Source organism: Gymnoscopelus microlampas (genome assembly GCF_963454915.1).
Source record: "Gymnoscopelus microlampas genome assembly, chromosome: 16".
Classification (NCBI taxonomy): domain Eukaryota; kingdom Metazoa; phylum Chordata; class Actinopteri; order Myctophiformes; family Myctophidae; genus Gymnoscopelus; species Gymnoscopelus microlampas.
The window spans coordinates 31272786-31291253 of NC_139953.1; the positions used below are offsets into that span (position 1 = coordinate 31272786).

The 18468-nt window shown below is 41.1% G+C and overlaps 1 protein-coding gene across 1 annotated transcript in view; it reads right to left on the reverse strand.

The window, feature by feature from the left end:
• ryr3 (ryanodine receptor 3) overlaps positions 1 to 18468 on the reverse strand; it is a 167156-nt gene that overhangs the window by 67267 nt on the left and 81421 nt on the right. Inside the window, exons 39-43 of the mRNA XM_084081907.1 lie at positions 15904 to 16006; positions 14981 to 15115; positions 4800 to 5073; positions 3834 to 3942; positions 637 to 769 (exon numbers count right to left, since the gene is read on the reverse strand). Coding sequence (XP_083938033.1) covers positions 637 to 769; positions 3834 to 3942; positions 4800 to 5073; positions 14981 to 15115; positions 15904 to 16006 — 754 coding nt within the window. The remainder of the gene's footprint in view (positions 1 to 636; positions 770 to 3833; positions 3943 to 4799; positions 5074 to 14980; positions 15116 to 15903; positions 16007 to 18468) is intronic.

The following is an 18468-nucleotide window of genomic DNA, read 5'->3' on the forward strand; positions in this document are numbered from 1 at the left end:
TTGTGGAAACAATGTTTGTTGAGATTGCAAGAACAAAATGAAGTGATGGTGGAGAAAACACATTCTCTTGGCGAGGTTTATCTCCAATATTTTCTAACTGGCCATCATCACTGGACATGATAATAATTAGACCTATTTAATCTCACAGAGTTTTCAGCGAGTGCTTATCAAGTGAGCGCAGTGTCTTGTCCAGGGACACATTGCCGGGGCCGGGAATCGAACCGGGGACCTTCTGCTTCCCAGGTGGGCTCTCAACCCATTCAGCTATGGCCAAATGGAAGACTGATGGAAGCTACTGTATGATTCAGTTTGCATTAATTCCAGGCAGGCTCTCTCCCCATTCAGCTAAGGCCAAATGGAAGCTATGATTCAATTTGTATTATTTACACAAGATGATTCCCCATCTTAAATGCGCTTAGAGGTTACCTTCAACTTCATCCCTACAAGTTTATGAAATAACACATAAATTAGTTTGCCTCACAGTGCATTTTGATAAAAATAAATGGTTGAAGATTGTTTCATTCCTCTCGCAGAATGGCATACATAATAATAGTAAGGTTTTTATCTTTCAAATAAAATATTCAGCAATTCTTTTGTTTTGCTATACTATACTCCAGTAGGTGTGTTGCTGCTTACCAAGCCCCACACTGCTGTTCTCCAGCAGATAGCTGAGGTGGTCGAACATAGCCTTCTGGTTCTGCCGGCTGATACGACAGAAGTAACACAAGAAACGACAACAGCTGGCCACCATCCTGGGGAAAGCAATCTCCTGTAAAAAAAAAGAAAAGATAGAACAACATGAAGCTGGATTTGAATTCAAACAAAAGTCTCAGTATAGTGTAGTCTTTTAAGTTTTTGCACGTATTTCTCCTATGTAGCTGCAGGCCTGGTACAGGAACAATACTGGTGTTAGCATTCAACAATTTATCATACACTACTACTCACTACTGTGATGGGAAAAGAAAAAAAAGAAAGCAAGCGAGAAATAAGTAATGTAAGAGTGTATCTCGAAGTAATGTCCTTGGTTCCCTTCACTACACTGTCTACATGCTTACGCTTGGTTAATACCCCTGTAGACTTCCAACTCCATCTTCCCCTAAACCATTGCATTGTTGTTTGTTGATGTTAGAAAAGCCATTACCAGCAATTTGTAACCCAATACTGTCTAAAGACAACACTAAGTAACATGATAATCAGATAGTTAAACCCTAGGCTTTTTTTTGTAGTTTGGTTTCCTGTCCAGGTTAAATACTAAATAAAGATAAAAACATGGCAGGCTAGTAAGCAACGTAGCTAATAAAATGAACAATAGGTGTGTCCAGAGCCATGGGTGTGCCAGTGTGCAAGCACTGATAGTCATCAACAGTATTGTCAAGGCACATTGACACACCTGCTAAATCAATCATACACATTATTAATTGTATTAGCTGGTGTGTCATGGTGTACTAGAGTATGAGGTCAGCTTCATGGCATGCTCAGCGTGCCATGTCTGTGTGTCGATGAATGAATCAATCAATCAATCAATCAATCGATCTTTATTGTCGTGAAAGAGATAATTCTTTGTGTGTGTGTGTGTGTGTGTGTGTGTGTGTGTGTGTGTGTGCAAGCTCTCAATGTTGGAGTTAAGAGAGAGGTAAAGAGGAAGGAATGAACACATAAAGAAAATATATTAAAAAAATAGTATCAGGTCCATGTTTTACCCTTCTGTAGTTTTTAACCTGAACTTGAAAACAAACGACAAAATCACCCTAAGGTTTCACGTCCAATTAATATAGACTAGCATACTACTTTATATGGATACTGTAAGTGAACTGTGCTCATCAAGTATAAGTAAACAGGCATGGGATTTATGTCACTGGCTATGTGATGAGATTGCCAGAGTCAGATAGATAGAGAGCTTGACTGCCACCCTGATGCCTATGTGTCTGAGGTTCTCCGCTATGATCCAATTCACACTTGGCACCCTGCATGTCACTAAATCACCGCTATCCCTTCCACCCTCTTTCAGCGCTGCCCAAAAAGGACAGGCCTGAGAGGTGTAGCTACAGCCATCTCCTCACCCTGCTCATACCCACTTCACCCCCTGGACTCATTACCCTTGTAGCTGTGAGTATTAGGTTGTTGCTCTTGGCTTGTTGACTTGGGTTGGAAGATCTCTATATTGAGTGCAGCAGTGCTTCGTAGCATACAGTACACATGCAAGTTCCTAACACACGTTTTCTAGGAGCTGCAGTATTATGTCTATAAAAACAACTAGTTTTAATTGCATTGTATTATTTATTTTTGATATCACATCCATTATTATAGTTGTTATTGTTGTGCTGCTGTAGGCACAGTCTTGCCACCCTACATTAATCAAGAATACATTCTTGATTAATGATTCTTAAGAACTACATATTTCTTATTGTTCTACAGAATCATCGTAAGAACAGAGCAGCAATAATCTGAATAGTATGGTAGTAATGCTATACCTCTTACAAAGTACTCTCCTAATAACTGTCAGACATTCTGTCTATTACAAAGTAATTTATGAGTGATAGATGTAATGCAAAATGTTGATATAGACAGAATGCCATGAGACCCAAATGGCACAACCAGTGGACTAATCCTGCTTATGTTGAATTGCTCATTTGTTTTTGTTATTTTAATCATATTTGCATATTAAAAATGCTTACGGTTTTGAATTTCCCTCGCAAGGGATAGTCAGGCTCAGATTTCCTGAGCAGTGGCAGCTTGTTTATTTGTAATTTGTGGTGTGGATGGTGGGCTGACGAGCTGTGGTAAAATATGATTACCTTTCTCATATGCTGGCCCACATGAGTAAACCCACTCGCACATTATGTAAAACTCTTACAGGCTTACATAGAAGTGAGGCATGCTTAAGCCTGATTCGTATGACGGCGTCACGGCCCGAAAGTAGCAGATTTACAGTGTAAGCTCACGTGTTGTGAGCTTTATAGATCCTGCTGATTTTCGGTCCACGACGCCATCGTATGATGAAGCATAAATTAGGCAGGAGTCCAGGAGCCAATCCACTGGTATTAAGGTACATTTCTGCCTTTTATTTCAGTAATACCTATATCAGGAAAGCTTCTGATTTCTTTCCAATTATGTATGTCTTTTTCATGTCAAGGACCCCCAACTTGACACTTATTACCCGCAGACCACCATTTGAAAAGATATGCCAGGGACCCCCATAACAGTGATTCTCAACCATTTTAATTTCAAGGACCCCCAGTTTGACATGCATTAGGCTACGGACCCCCATTTAATGGCATTTCTATCTCTGGGGCCCCAATTTATATTGTAAAATCAATATTAATTTAACTCTGAGAGTGTACAAATGTAACCAAATGGACCCGTTAGGGCCCACTTGGTTACATGTGTACACTCTTCTTAACTATCCATCTTAACTATCTTCTTCTTCTTAACTATCCATCATTTAGCTGGGGACCCTCTGGAACCCCCTGAAGGACCCCTGAAGGTCCCCGGACCCCACTTTGAGAACAAATGCACCCCACTTTGAGAACCAATGCTTTAAGCCATATATGAAACTAAAATGAACAAATCTGTAAGCTGCCTTCCATCTCAGTGGGTACGATGTGATCTAAAATTCCTTCACAGATAACTCTTATACTGTGATAGTGACCTTTACCTCACAGCGTCACGCCTCATCCCAATTACTGGCTCATATAATCCCTGCACAGTTCAATAGCTTTGCAAGCTATTACTTGAGTATCTGATCATCAATTTAAACTGTGCAGCAATCAATCTATTTAGCCTAGAGGACCTTGTAAAGTCCTCCCTGATCTATTGAGACGCAGCTGTCCTACCGTGTCACCTCCCAGCACGTTGACCATGACCTCCATGACAGTCTCATGCATGCCCAGAACTCTCATCAGGTTGGGGTGCTGGTAGAACACCTTGTTGTTCATGATGTCACTAGCAAAAGGAACAAAGTTAACCACTTTCAACCTGGTAACTCTAATTTAGACATTTTATTATAGGCAAACATTTAAAAAGTAAAAAATAGTAGATCTACAAAATCACAACACGTTGCATAGATCGGCTATTTATGCTAATTGTAAGACAAAGGGCTTAAATGTAAAGCAACAGTACATTTTGTGCAGTGGCCCGAACCTCTAGTTTCAGATATTTACCACTGTATTTGTTGAGTGAGCACTATACTTTCACTCCTGACGTCAGAGCATTGAGTATTGGTGACGCAGGTGGATTTAGCTGTTTAAACATGATTCACACAATTTAGATTACCTATCAGTGTTTACAATTATTTGTTGAAACTAGAAGAAATGCGAGCACACAACCACATTCAAACATGCTGTAAACAATAAAACAAACTTGACAGGTGCACGGCTCCAGAAATAAGTATAAGAGAATGATGCCAGCACTCACGATGTGTCCCTCAGGTACTTCTTTCATTTTACTTATGAAGTAAACAGGCAACAGGCAATCAAACGGATGCGTTTTGGCTCACTGCCTTCCTCAGCGTAAACCGTTGAGGAAGGAGAGGAAGGCATTGAGCCAGAACTTATCCGTTTGATTGCATGTTGCCTGTTTACTTTGTAAGTCAAATAAAAGAAATACCCGAGGGACACGACGTGAGTGCTGGAATCATTCTCTGATAGTAAAATGATCTGATCAGCTGTTTTTAACCACTTAAACCCTCCTACATGGTAAACTAAAACGTAGTTGAACGGGGTCGTCTCTGTACTTGGTCCACTCTTTTCCCCCCTTTACAACGTTCCCCCCAATGAAAAAGCTGCATGTCGGCCCCTCACCCCAGCCCATCGATCATGAGCTTCTCCTCCTCCTGGCCCATGCGTACGGACAGCAGAGACCGGATCTGACCCAGGGAGGCCAGCAGGTTGATGGCGTCCTGCACGGAGGCGGCGCTGATGGTGTAGGTCTTCCTCATGGCCCGCAGCAGCTCGCCGATGCCGTCGTACTGCCTCCTCAGTAGGCTGAACATGACCCGGACCAGCTCCGCGTCCTGGATGTGGCACTCCTGTGCCCAGCTGGCCATGGTCTGAGAGATAAGCTCCTTCAGGTTGGCTGGAGAGGACAAGAGGGGACAATTCACACTCCATACGGTGAGTCATGGGCATCGATGGTATTGAATACAACTACAGTCTGTCACCTAAGACAAGGAGTAAAAAATATACATATATATATTCCTATAATAGGGACACTAGGGTTCAAGTGGTTAATGAGAATGTGCCAACTTTCATTGTACCCCTGTGTTCAAAATGGGATTTAATGTTGTGCTGAGTGGAAATTTGCCACATTTACAACAGACGACCAGAGAGAGAGAAAAAACAACAACACAAAGCAAAGTGTTGTTTTCAGAGCTGATGGTTGTGAAGGGATTCTATTGTATTAGTGAATTAGCAGACTCAGGGCACTGTAGCTGGGTTGACATTACAGTACATTCCTAACATGAATCAATGCACACACACCTCGACACACACATAACATTAAGGTGAAAGAGTTTAGTTTATGTTCTAAACATAAAAACATATATAACAAGGGATTACTGTATGTAATGTTTTGTTCAATGCCAGGCCACACTGACTGTGTGCACATAGTACTGTACTTGGAATAATGCACAATGCCAGCCACCCCGACAGACATTACTTGACTTGTTACCCATAAGACTGCCTCATGTGCTCGCCTCTGTGCTCTCCCATGAAGAATACCCAATTATACCTTCAGACAGAGGTTCACGGTCCAACAGGTTTGACTTAATAGACTTGATTTTGCCGCTGCTATCTCAGCGTGAGCTATGATCAGGACATTAGAGGGCAGAGCCACATTGGCAGATGGTGCAAATGATCAAGGTCAGCACTTGCCCTGCTTTTAACTTCCTTTATCGCGGGGATGTTGGGTCAGCATCTACAGTACGTACTGTATATGTCCCCACATCACACTTACTCATTTATACTCAGTCACACCTGGGAACTGGCCCGTACATCCACAGTGCTTTACTGTTGGCCACAGAACAGGCTACACTGTAGAATTCTCACCAACACTAACCGCAGAGCACACATAACACCAGTGCTAGCCGCACTTCACTGGCTACCAATTAAGTCCAGGATAGATTTTAAAATTTTGCTAACCACCTACAGTATAAAGCTCTACATGGGCTAGCCCCACTTTATATTACTGATCTACTGTCCCCTAAGGACAATGTGAGGTCCCTCAGGTACTCTGACAAAGGCCTTTTGAAGATACCCGCGTCCAATCTAAAAACAAAGGGTGACAGGGCCTTTGCAGTAGTTGCTCCCACACTGTGGAACGCCCTTCCCCTGGCATTAAAAAATGCTGAGTCTGTTGAAGGCTTTAAGAGAATGCTTAAAACACATTTGTTTCGTAACCACTTTGTCCTTTGAAGTTACCTGACTCACATACTGTAGGTCAATGCTTTTGTTTTTATCCTTGCTGTTTTGTACTTTTTCACTATTTTGTACTATAATACCCTGTTGGTATCTTGTTAATTGTGTGTATTTTGTGTTCCATTGTACAGCACTTTGTAACACTGTTTCGAAAGGTGCTTTATAAATAAAATGTACTTACTTACTTACTAGGCTACTGGTGTTATGAGAAAAAAGGGAACTTTAACCTATTAAGGCCTGAGGTCTCGATTCTACAAAATGTCTTCTAAATCTGAACAGTTTTCTGAAAACCATATTTTATACCAATTTGAATCGTCTCGTCTCCACACTACACCGTGCTCTGTATTGTAAGTTACAATTACGATTTGCAATTGAAGCATTTACTAGTGTGAGATCAGAATAAGCAGAGTAAGCATGAACTCTGGTCAATAAACAACAAAGGAAACAATCACATAGAGTGCAGAGAGAACAGTGTAGTGCCTCAAAGAAACAAGCATACTCGGTAACCAATGAATCTAGCATCTGTCTAAATAAGCTACCTATATCACATTCTTAAAATGTGTGGTTAAGGAAACAAATCTATGAAACAAAAATATGAGAACAAGTACTGTATCTGCATTGTAGAAAGCATTAATCGAAATAAAAGTGGTATAAGTTTTGACAAGGAGAGTGAATTTCAAGCGAGTGAGATGCAAACTGAAGAGGTGGACAATTGGGAGTCTGCAGTTTTGTGGATTATCCTGGTCGGAGAAAAAGTATTAACCTTGATCATCTCTGAATTATCACGTAGCTGCCCTGGTCTAAACATATCACTGTGACTTGACCCCCATTGTGAGGTGTGAACAACTCACTTTACAGAGAAAGGAACCCCAAAATGATGTAGAAATGGTTAAACTTCAATATTGGAATTACAAGCAGCAAAGGATTTCCATGGGTACAAGTAACAGTGCTAGGATTTGTAAATAAGTTAAAAAAAATGTTTCCAAATGATCTACAAGCTCACAACGCGTCACGATGCGAAACCAGTGATTCTCAAGCCTTTTAATTTCAAGAACCCCCAATTTGATGTGCATTTGATACAATTTCTGGGACCCCAATCTATACAGTACAATTCAGTGTTCATTTAACTCGATGTACAAATGGAACCACAAATGGAACCAAATGACCCTTACGGGTACATTCAATTTGTAAACTCTCATGGTTACTAACCATTTGGTTCCTAACTATCAATCATTTAGCTGGGGACCCCCTGGCGCCGAAAGGACCCCTGGGGGTCCCCGGACCACAGATTGAGAAACAGTGCACTGACTAAACAATGGTGGAGGGACATAATAATAATAATATAATAACAATAATAATACATTGTATTTGTAATGCAAAGATTTTTTGGGGGCTTTTTATTCCTTTATTTAGAGAGGGATAGGAAAAGTAGGCTGACAGGAAATGGGGAGAGACATGGGGGGGTGACACGCAGTAAAAATCGGGAACGGGAGTCGAACCCGCGACACAATGTAAGTCTGGCATTGTAGCCTAGGGTGCCTGGACCGTCACGCTACGACCCAGGCCATGCACTTTATATTTGAAACAAATCTCCAAGTGCAACATATTAAAAAAATGTATAATAATAATGATAATAATAATAATAAAACAGTGAAATGAATAAAATTCAGATCAAAGGGCAGCTATACACAGCTAAGAAAAAGTTTAAAAAAGTTAAACAAAACACACATGGCATCAATGAGTCCATCATTGAGTCCATCAATGAGTCCTAGGCAAATGCCTTTTTAAAAAGAAAGGTTTTTAGTCCCCTTTTAAAAGCGTCAACGGACTGTGGTGCTCTCAGATGGTCAGGGAGGGCATTCCACAGCCGAGGAGCAGCTGAGCAGAAGGCCCAGTCCCCCATGGTGCGGGGCTTCGTCTTGTGGGGTTTGAGTGTGTTTGTATTTCCAGAGTGGAGGGAGCGGGTGGAGGACATAAGAGGCAAAGCCATCGAAGTTGCCCATGGATGCTGTTGATTAATTATGGAATATAACCATCATAACACAGCCATGTATTATGACATATGGCATTGTCAAGCTTTACAGATCATGTTGGCCGTAATATCGATTTTTATGTTTACATATTATGTAATTATGTAAACAAAACAAAATAAAATCAATAAGGTCATTTAATGTACAGTATGTGTACTGTAGGCATGTGTGCATGTGGGCATGCGTCTATGTGTACATGTGCGTGTGCGTGTGCGTGTGCGTGTGTGTGTGTGTGTGTGTGTCTGTGTGTGTGAGAGATAAAATGTACCGGCATAATGTTTGACTTTGTGATAATATGTGTCACTCAAGTGAGAACCAGGGAATTTGTTATGGCAGATTCATCTATAAAATATGTGCTTTTTCAAAAGGGCAGATTCATCTATAAAAAGTACGCTATTTAGAAAATGTCAGACAGAAACCTTGTATCTCCATATTTCAACTTATGTTTGTTTTTTTCGTAAATGAACGCCCTATTTCATCATACAAGAGTGTCACACAAAAGCAGTGAAAATAGCAGATTGGCTATTTTCAGATTTGTTTTTATTAATCAAAAAAGAACGGTTTTGGACATACAAGGTTTCCTCCCGACAGCAACGAAATAAAACCATCCCCAAATGGCAGTTCTTGAATAAGGCAGACAGACTTCAACCTGCTGGTAATGTTCGTTCATCATGCAGCAGTCTCCTCATTAACCATGCAATAGAACTGCACTGGGTGGAAATTAAAGTGGATCTCATTAAGGAGCTTCTCGAGAAACATTAACATTTCCCCCTCTCGGGGTGGCTGAGGGCTCAGCCTCTTTAGTGCACGGATCATGCGCTCCTTGTGAGTTGCACGAAGAACCCAAGTTCTCAAGCGGTCTTGTCACGCATGTCTGACCTTTCTCTCCGTCTCTCTACAATCTCCCATCTGAAATAAAGCCCAGAAATGCCAAAAAGAAAAAGATTTCTCACTCTCACAACAGCTTGCTCATTAGTTTAAAGGTGTAGTTGACTTTGTTTTGTCCTTCGAATGCTTCCACTCAAGAGGGTGTACACGGTGCAAATCGCAGCGCAGAGAGACCCGTAAGGGTGCGTTTTTACACTCACAAGAGTTCAATTATCACTCGGGACTTTGCTGTGTACCCTTGAGGGACAAGGTGTGCAGTCGGTTCCTTCCTGCAGGAGTTGTTGTCTCATTACTCTGCTGTCTTGTTTTGAGTTTTCTCTTTAGGGGACAGAGGGCTGCCTGCCAGCCCGCAGAGGAGCCTGCAATAGCAGAGGAGTCACAGGGCAAACAAAGCTCAGGGGAGGGTTTATACTGTACATTAAATCTGAGGTGTGTGCTGTCCTGAAGGCAAAGGTATAGGATACTGCACAGTATTAGCCACATTAACCCTGGTGTGTCCCTATTTTGGACGTGTCATCATTCTACTGTAGGTAGGGGTGCAACAGTTAATCGACGTAATCGACAATTTAATAGAGAAGATAATTGATAATTCAATAATGTTATTTTGTCCAATCAGTAAGGTAGAGTATGTTAACTCTTTGCCTCTTTGACGAGATTTCTCGTCGGATTCTGATCGCAGCCTGACGAGAAAGACACATTTATTTGTTTTAATATTTTTTTTACACAGAATCAGGAGATAACGTGATCCGAAGATTTACTGCTCCATTCACTTCCTGGTTAAAGTATTTGGGAAATATTCTGTATCTCGGCTCCTGTGTTTTACTATGTATTTTTGGCGGGACATGCTATGTTCAACGCCGTATAACAAGCGAACGGGAGGTTGTGATAACATTTTTTTTTCTTTTTCGGAAGCACAGTGAACCTCAGGGGATCGATCATACTGGAGATAAGTATTCTGTGACTACTTGAAAAGGTAAGAAAATCGAAAAAATCGCTGGCAGTCTGGGCTTTATTTATTTGTATATATACTCTGGCAGTGAAAGAGTTAAAGGAATTTCGCTCTTAATTTCTTACCGTTATTTGAAGTTGTTAACTCACCATAAGAGTGAGGACCCCCAGTTCATAACGAGCGATGTTCTCCATTTCTCGTCTCGCGATACTTCCACCTGCCGCTCTCCAGACCGGCGGGCGGAAGTATCGCGAGACGAGATTTCAAAGGTGATTTCAGTTTGAAATGGCGGCGCCCATGTAGCAAAAACACAGCACCGACATCAGACGGTCCACACACGACAGATATATACAAGAAAAATCTATTTTCGAGCGACGGAAATAAGCGGATTTAGCCAAGCACCAAAGACTCCCGTTCTGAGCTGCAGTGGGGGGGGTCCCCGAAATGGAGAACATCGCTCGTTATGAACTGGGGGTCCTGGACAACTCTTATGATGAGTTAACAACCTCAAATAACGGTAAGAAAATGGATGCTGGGCTGCAAATGGTTAAACAATTAGTTTTAGTGCAGATGGCCAGGCCAGTCTAAGAGACTATTTATGCCATTTTGTACTGGTGACAGAACGCACACAATACCTATAGCTCTATTTCTATCTAATAACTCCTACATTATGCAAACCTGACCAGCCCAGGTGAAGATTGCCAGGGCGGATATAACGTCGACTTTTATATTGTTTATTATATTGTTATCCTATTTAAATTAGTGTTACCCTACTACTCTTTACCCATACCTGTATTTTTTGTTTCATCCTTACGGCGGTGCTGCTATGACAACTGAATAATTTCCCTCGGGATCATTAAATGTCTATCTGGGCTACAGATTGTTTTCCAAAGTGATAAACAAAGCTATTTACTAGCAATCTCTCCTCTTTGAGTGCTGAAGCTGGATTAGCTCAGCATCTGTAGCAAGCACAATGTTGGACCCAAGCAGAATCCTAATGAGAGAGGGGGTCCGAATGAGACAGCAAGAGCGATAGGGGAGAGAGGAGAAGACAGCAAGAACAAGAACGAGAGTGGAAAGAAAGAGTGAAGGCTAATTTATATGCCAGACACAAAATGTATTTTCAACTAAAATGAGTCCTGGCGACACATTTTATGTTTTTGTTGTATAATATACAGCCATTTGACAATGTATAAATTAGCCTTTCAGAGAGAGAGAGACGGTTTCCCCAAGGAATCTCTCACAGCCTGACATCTGTTCTGCATCATCCTAAACAGCGGTTCATATGGAAGGCATCCAAACAACCTCATCTGCAAGCTCATCAACAAATGATAGCTAATGAGGGGTGACGATGCTGGACCTTGAAAAAACCTCTTCAGTATTATATCATACAGTAAGTTGCACCACAAGGGCGCTCGGGTGGCGCAGTGGTAAAGTCCCTGCCCACCACCACGGAGGTTGTGGGTTCTAATCCACCGTGGTGCAACCGGCTTTGTCGGGCGTCTATGCGAACACAATTGGTCTGTGTTCAGGGGAGGGAAGTCGGGCGGGTAGGGTGATATTGGTCACTGAACGTGCTCCTACGGGCTGCGGCGGCAGCTGTCAGCGTGGAGTGTTTGGCGGGAGGAGTAGGACGAAGGCTCTACGTCCTCCTGGTGGGGGCTCCTCACTGGCAGGTGAGTCAGTAGGAACAGCAGTGACAACACAGAAATGTGTGTGGGGAGGAATCAATTTAACCTGACTTCGCCAGATGGAAGAAGCTTGCTTGACACAATTGTTTCACAACCCACTTCCATCTGGATCTCGTTAGCCCAACAGCTGCAAGACGGCGGTCCCTTTTTTCAAGCTACTTGGCAGGTGATTGGATGGGACCGTCTGTCTATCACTGTCTGGGCGTGCTAACTCCAACCAATCATATTGATGTGTCTACAAGACGTATAGTAGCTGCTTGTAGTGTTGTTGTTCGTGGTAGCGGCCAGGATGAATAGTGAAAGAACTACAATGCAATAGGCGCTTCTCGATGGGGTCACACCAGGTCTCGCCAAGATCCTGCCCATAGCTGCCGCTGGTTGGTTCGACTGGGCACGGGTCGATGTAAACTCCAATCTCTGAGCGATCCCAGATAGAGGCTGTATTGTGAACTTAATGTGAACTCAACACCACCCCATCTGGCCGAGTCAGGTTAGAATCAATTGGCATAACGACTACATTTGGGAGAAAAAGGGGGTAAAAAATGATTGGCTACTCTAAATTGAAAAAATAAATAAAATAAAAATAATAGTAAGTTGCACCGCAAGTTGAATTCTAGAGTGATTGATACAGTAAACTGTGTCTCTGTCCATAGCTGAAGATAAGGTTGGCTATGCTGAGAGCTATAGTTGTTTTTTTCTTGTGTGTTTTGTGCGATAACACATTGCAGGTCACAGCAAGGTTGCAGTTGTATAGGCCTACTGATAAAATACAATACAAAAAATACAATACAATTTTAATCAATTGCATCATCATTTGTGAAGAAAATATGGCATGACATAAAGGTAAAGTATTGCGTTGCAGAGACTATACTGTATCATTAAACAGAATCTATCTACCAAAACCAAGATTAGCATTACTGTAATAATGAACACACTAAAAAACTAAGAGAACTAAGACTAATCTGCAAACCATACTGTATTCTCAGCAGAAAACAACCACAAATACATAATATCTTTGCCTGCACAGTTGTTTAGGTCTAGGCTTTGCACGTTGATAAAATCTCAGATAAGCCATTTTGTGATTTTCAACAACAAACCTGTTCAGGTGTATTGTCGACCTCTTGCTTGCACAATGATAGGCTAATTGTACAGTACATATAGGCTATAACCCAGCCATTCGTCATTGCAAGGTTATCCAACCACATCAGCCTGGTCTGTACTATAGGTGAGGGCTATTGCAGCCAGCTCCCTGGGTTAGGTGAGTGATTAAAGGACAGAAAGGGTGATAATCGTATCACCCCCCGTATAACTGTTATTAGCCCTCAGGCAAATCCAGCAGCATGCAGCTAACCAATCAGCGCATGCTTAAGTGCCACCACGTGCTGATGGGTCACTGTGAGCGACCTCGCCGCATTAGGAACTCTGCTGTCAAACACAGTTACAGTGGATGGATTTGTAGAATTCATGGCTGAGGAGAGAGAGTTTATCTTGCGACCAATTTTCCCGAAAATGTAGTGTTGTTTGTGTCATGATTAAATTGGTAGATTTTTCACTGTGGATAAAAGCATCAACCCGTATGAGACTCCAGTCAACACAGTACATAGGGTTTTGTCACGGTCCGCTCCTCGGGCCGTGGACTTTGACTTTATTACTTAAAGCTTGAATGCCCTATATGGTCATGGACACTTTTGGCCGGTTAGGCCAACGTTATTATTTAGACCTTGAATGCCCGTCTAAAGTGCATACTGTATGTTTCTGAATACTTCTCGCCTTATTTGTATATTTGTATTGGTGGTTACTGTTGCCTTCTGCCCTGATGTTGTGTACCTTATTTTGTAGTCTTGTTTCCTGTCTGCCTTGTTATTGCTTCCTGTCTTTTCTCACCAGTTTGTATTTGTGATTGTTCTCCACCTGTGTCCTGTTGTGCCCCAGCCAATCCCTGTGTTGATTGTAGCTTGTGTTCACCTGTGTCCAGTTAACCCTGTGTCTATATATACTCCCCTGTTTGTTCAGTTTCTTGTCAGGTCGTCGTTTATTGTCAAGTGAGTTATGTTGTGTGTTGGCTACAAGCCTTTCTGTATTTGAGCCATTTAGTGTTAGTGTGTAGTAGGCTGAAACTAAGCCATCTGTATATTTGAGTATTTGTTTTGACATCCCCATTTTATGGGAAGTTTGAGTTTGTTAATAAACCTCCTGAACTTGGATTCCTGTCTCGTGTCGTACTGCATTTGGGTCCTCTGAACTCGCACCCTGACAGGGTTTAACCCATTTATACCTGAGATTCTAAAAATACCTTATAAATCCTGACCCAAGTTTTCGGAAAACTTCAAATCTTTATTCAAAAAATGTAATCAAATTAATGTTGCTATATAGCAACAACTAAAATGATACAGAGGCGTTCCCGGCTTGAAATGTATAACAACGTAAAGGTGTAACAGGTCTAAATGGGCTACGTGATTATGGGCAAAACCCTCCAACAACAGCCAACTCCCTCCCCACACTGTTGAGGAATCCCTGCGTAATGTTAATCTGTTTATTAACTTCAAGAGTTGATCAAAGGCTATGTCCTCATTGCCCTTGGTCATAAATAAGACTGTGGGTCTGTGATAAATTATCAGCTGGCATTAATCGTTACCTGAGGTTGAATACCAAGGGCAACGACTAAATACCCCAGTGATAATCTATATTTATTAGAAAAGCTCTTATGCTGTACTTTATTATTGGGTTACGTCTTCCTACCCTACAGTAAATTAAGGCACTGGTTCTCAACGTCGGGTCCGGGGACCACCAGGGGTCTGTAACTCTGAGAATGTACGAATGGAACCAAATGGATTTACGGGTCCATTTGGTTCCATTCCACTGAGGATTTTACAGTATAGATTGGGGTCCAAGAGATAAAAATGTGTAACAAATGGGGGTCTGTGGGCTAATGCATATAACACTGGGGGTATTAAGAGACGATACACCTCTGTTGCATGACATTCACTCATGTAGTGCAAGGTTCCTTACTGGGAGCAGCCTGTTCCTTTTCGGTGGGCCCCTCCTCTATCTTCTGAGGTGGGCCCTTGATCTTGTAGAGCAGACGAAGCAGACGGGCCTTTATGGATGTATCCAGCTCCTCCGGTTCCTCCTCCACCGGAATGCCTATGAGGAAGAGCATAATAATATTATGTCTGTCAAACCGCAACAGTGTCTTGGCTGTCAGTGAACGAGAGGTTAGAGTAATCTACTGTGGATTTCACTGCTAAAGGTGATAAAGAGGCTGCTTTTGACTGTGGCTTGTTATGAAGCTCCATCTGAACCGTACGAAAAAAATGTTAAGTCAGCATAGAGAAAAGTCCTAATTATGCATTTTGGCCGTATACTGCAGTGGTTTTCAAATGGTTTGTGCTCAAGGCACACCAATTGGTAAGTCAAAATCTCAATACTCATAGCGGCAATAGCTGATCTGCAAGCTCACAAAGCGTCGATGATATACACATTATGAGCTTGTAGATCTTCAATTAAAAAAATGTGGGGAAAGTATTGGGAAATGAATGCATGGTGATATAGTAAATTACAAATAAATTCATAACGTTTTGTATAGTTGTGTATACTGCTACAGTATATAATAATGTGGTTGCCACAAAAGCTCAAGGCACCCCTGAACATGTCTCATGGCACACCAGTGGGCCTCGGCAGACTGTGTGGAGATCACTGGTATACTGTATGCCCCACATATTTCTCAGATTACATTATTCTATGTCAGAATGCTGAGGGTATTTTTTTTTCACGCACTTCAACTGGCAGAATCATTACTTGAAAAGTAAATCTGAACCCGATATCCCCAGACAGAGAGTCTAGGGGAAATTTGAGATGAAGAAAACGTGTAAGATTTGATCTATAATTTGCTGATGGCCATTCCATCTGGTAAGGCAACGATAGGAGCATACCACAGTGCAGTCGCAGCTCGTTATGGAAGGATTGGAGTTCTTCCTGGATCTCCTCGGGGCAGGGACAGTCCTCCCCTGCACTGAAATTCAACAGGATGTTGATCTGTGATTGCAGATCACAAAAAAAGAATGGGGTTATATTAAAGGTGACAGCCAAAAGGAGCAAATAAAGATGAGACCAAAAAGTAAAAACGGATACATACAGAGACCACGAAAGAAATAGACAAAAACAATAATGGAAACAAATAACAGAATAACTAATAGAACAATGGTGAACGAGAGGAGGATTAGGACAATGGAAAGAGAGAGGGGATAAAATTACGATGTTGTTATTCTGAATCACACTTCTTAGCAAATTTAGTTTAGAAGCCCAAAGTAAAGGGGTAGACGGATGAGTGGGTAGAGAAATCAGAAGGTCCCCAGTTCGCCTCCTGGCCTGCCATGTCTGTGTCCCTGTTGTCCCAAAGTGTCCACCCAACCTAGCACTCATCTTGACCATTCAGCTGAAACTTAATTTCCCCTGCGGGATTAACAAATATCTCCCAGGGACTGCAGGGGCTTTAAAATGTATATGGGCTATTCAGATAGCATAGACAGGACACACTGTACATCTAGCCTGGAGACGCAGAATAATGAAACACCATCAGACATAGAATAATGAAACACCATCAAGTAATTCCTCATTGACTGCTATATTGAGATATTTTAAATAGCTATAATGAAACAGCTTAAATAAATAGGACACTTCCGCAGACTGAGCGAATGCAGCATCCAATTCAGCAATTTTTTATGTCTATTTCAGGGCAGTGTTTGTAATGAAGTCTTGGAAGGAACATGGAGCTAATCTTGAGTGAGACGCCTGGAGTATTCAGTACGCCTGTGACCTGCAACTGACCTGCATCATAATTTTTCAATCTAGCTGGAGGCCTGTGTTGATTGGTGTGGAATACATTTGGAAGTTCATACCAAGGTTATCAAAGTTTTGAATTTTTCATTTTCATTTCATTTTGTTAAATTGTTTTAATTAATTTGCTAGTTAATATATATATATTTTGGAAAAAGCTTAGTTTTAGTTTGTTTTTTATTAGTTTTAGTATTAAAACATTTAAAAATTAAACTGGCCCATCTAAAAATGTGTAAGATTTCATATAACCACACAAAATATAATGCATGGCTTGAGTTGATACATTTTCTCTTTGATTTTAATTTGTTTTAGTTCTTTTTTCTAAACACACAATAAAGTTTCAGTTAGTTATCGTTCTTTTTTGTAAACCCTTATTTTAGTTAACTATAATATACTTCGTTCATAAGCTGTTAATTAAACATATAACTGTGGGAACAAGGTGGCTGGTCTGGATGTCTGACTCATCCTGAGTTGAATGCAGGAGCTGTGCAAAATAACAAGTAGTTAGGTTGCACTCGGGAAAAGAAACCTTCTAGCTAACAAGAGGGAAGATTTATGTTCTCTCTCGCTACTCTTGCTTATAGGCACGCTGAGAACAAGATTGAGATGTCATGGAGCCATGACATTGGATATCAGGACCATCTATTGCACTGGTCAATGTGGGAACCAAATTTACCTTTATAGATCTGTAACTCTGAGAGTGTACACATGGAACCTTATGGGTCCATTTGGTTCCATTTGTACACTCTTGGAGTTAAATTAACACTGAGGATTTTACAGTTTACTGCAAATATGTTTTAAGTATCCAATGGGGGTCCGTGGCCTAACGCATGCACTGGGGGTCCTTGAAATTAAAAAGGTTGAGAATCACTGCTCTAGTGCACGAGGCAATTATAACACAGTGAGCTGAATAGCTTGAGAGCACAATTGATTGAAGGACTGCGAATACAGTGCTGTAGTGCCAGTGGCATACTGACTGATATTCACAGATATAACACCCAGTTTCAGGATTTAACCACTTCTCTAAAGAGGGGAATGGAAAGGAGAGGAAAATCAATTAATTGAAGACTATTTGCATCCCCATTTTGGGTATGGCATTGTCAAAGGTGTTCGACAATTATGGACATTTCCTTTGTAGTGATGACACTTTGCGGATGAATGTGAGAAAAATAAAAGTTAAATATCTTGAATGGCCTATTTCTCAAAACGAGATACTCTGAAAGAAAAATCGAAATTTCTACAGCACATAGCACATGCACCAAACCTTTTATGTTCATTGTCAACTATATTTTAAAGGTTATTACAGAGGGTTGTTAATTACTATACATTTTTAATTGCCTGATTTATCCTACACTTAGTCTTTAACGTGGAGAAAATGCTCCTCTTTCTTTAATGTGGAGAACATGCTTCTCTTTTTTATCCTGTCTCTCTAATGTGTTAATATAAATAAAATAAAACACAATTAGGGATTATCCAATGTCTTGATTTCAGATATTATTATTTTCAGATATTTATTTACATATTTATGGAGATATAACCTAATTTGCATAACTAAACACAACTATTACCTAAACTATTATTATTAGCATAATAATGTAAATAAAGTTTCATTAAGATATTTTTAAGTTAACTTTTCCCATATTCCCTGTAGGCAGGGTCTT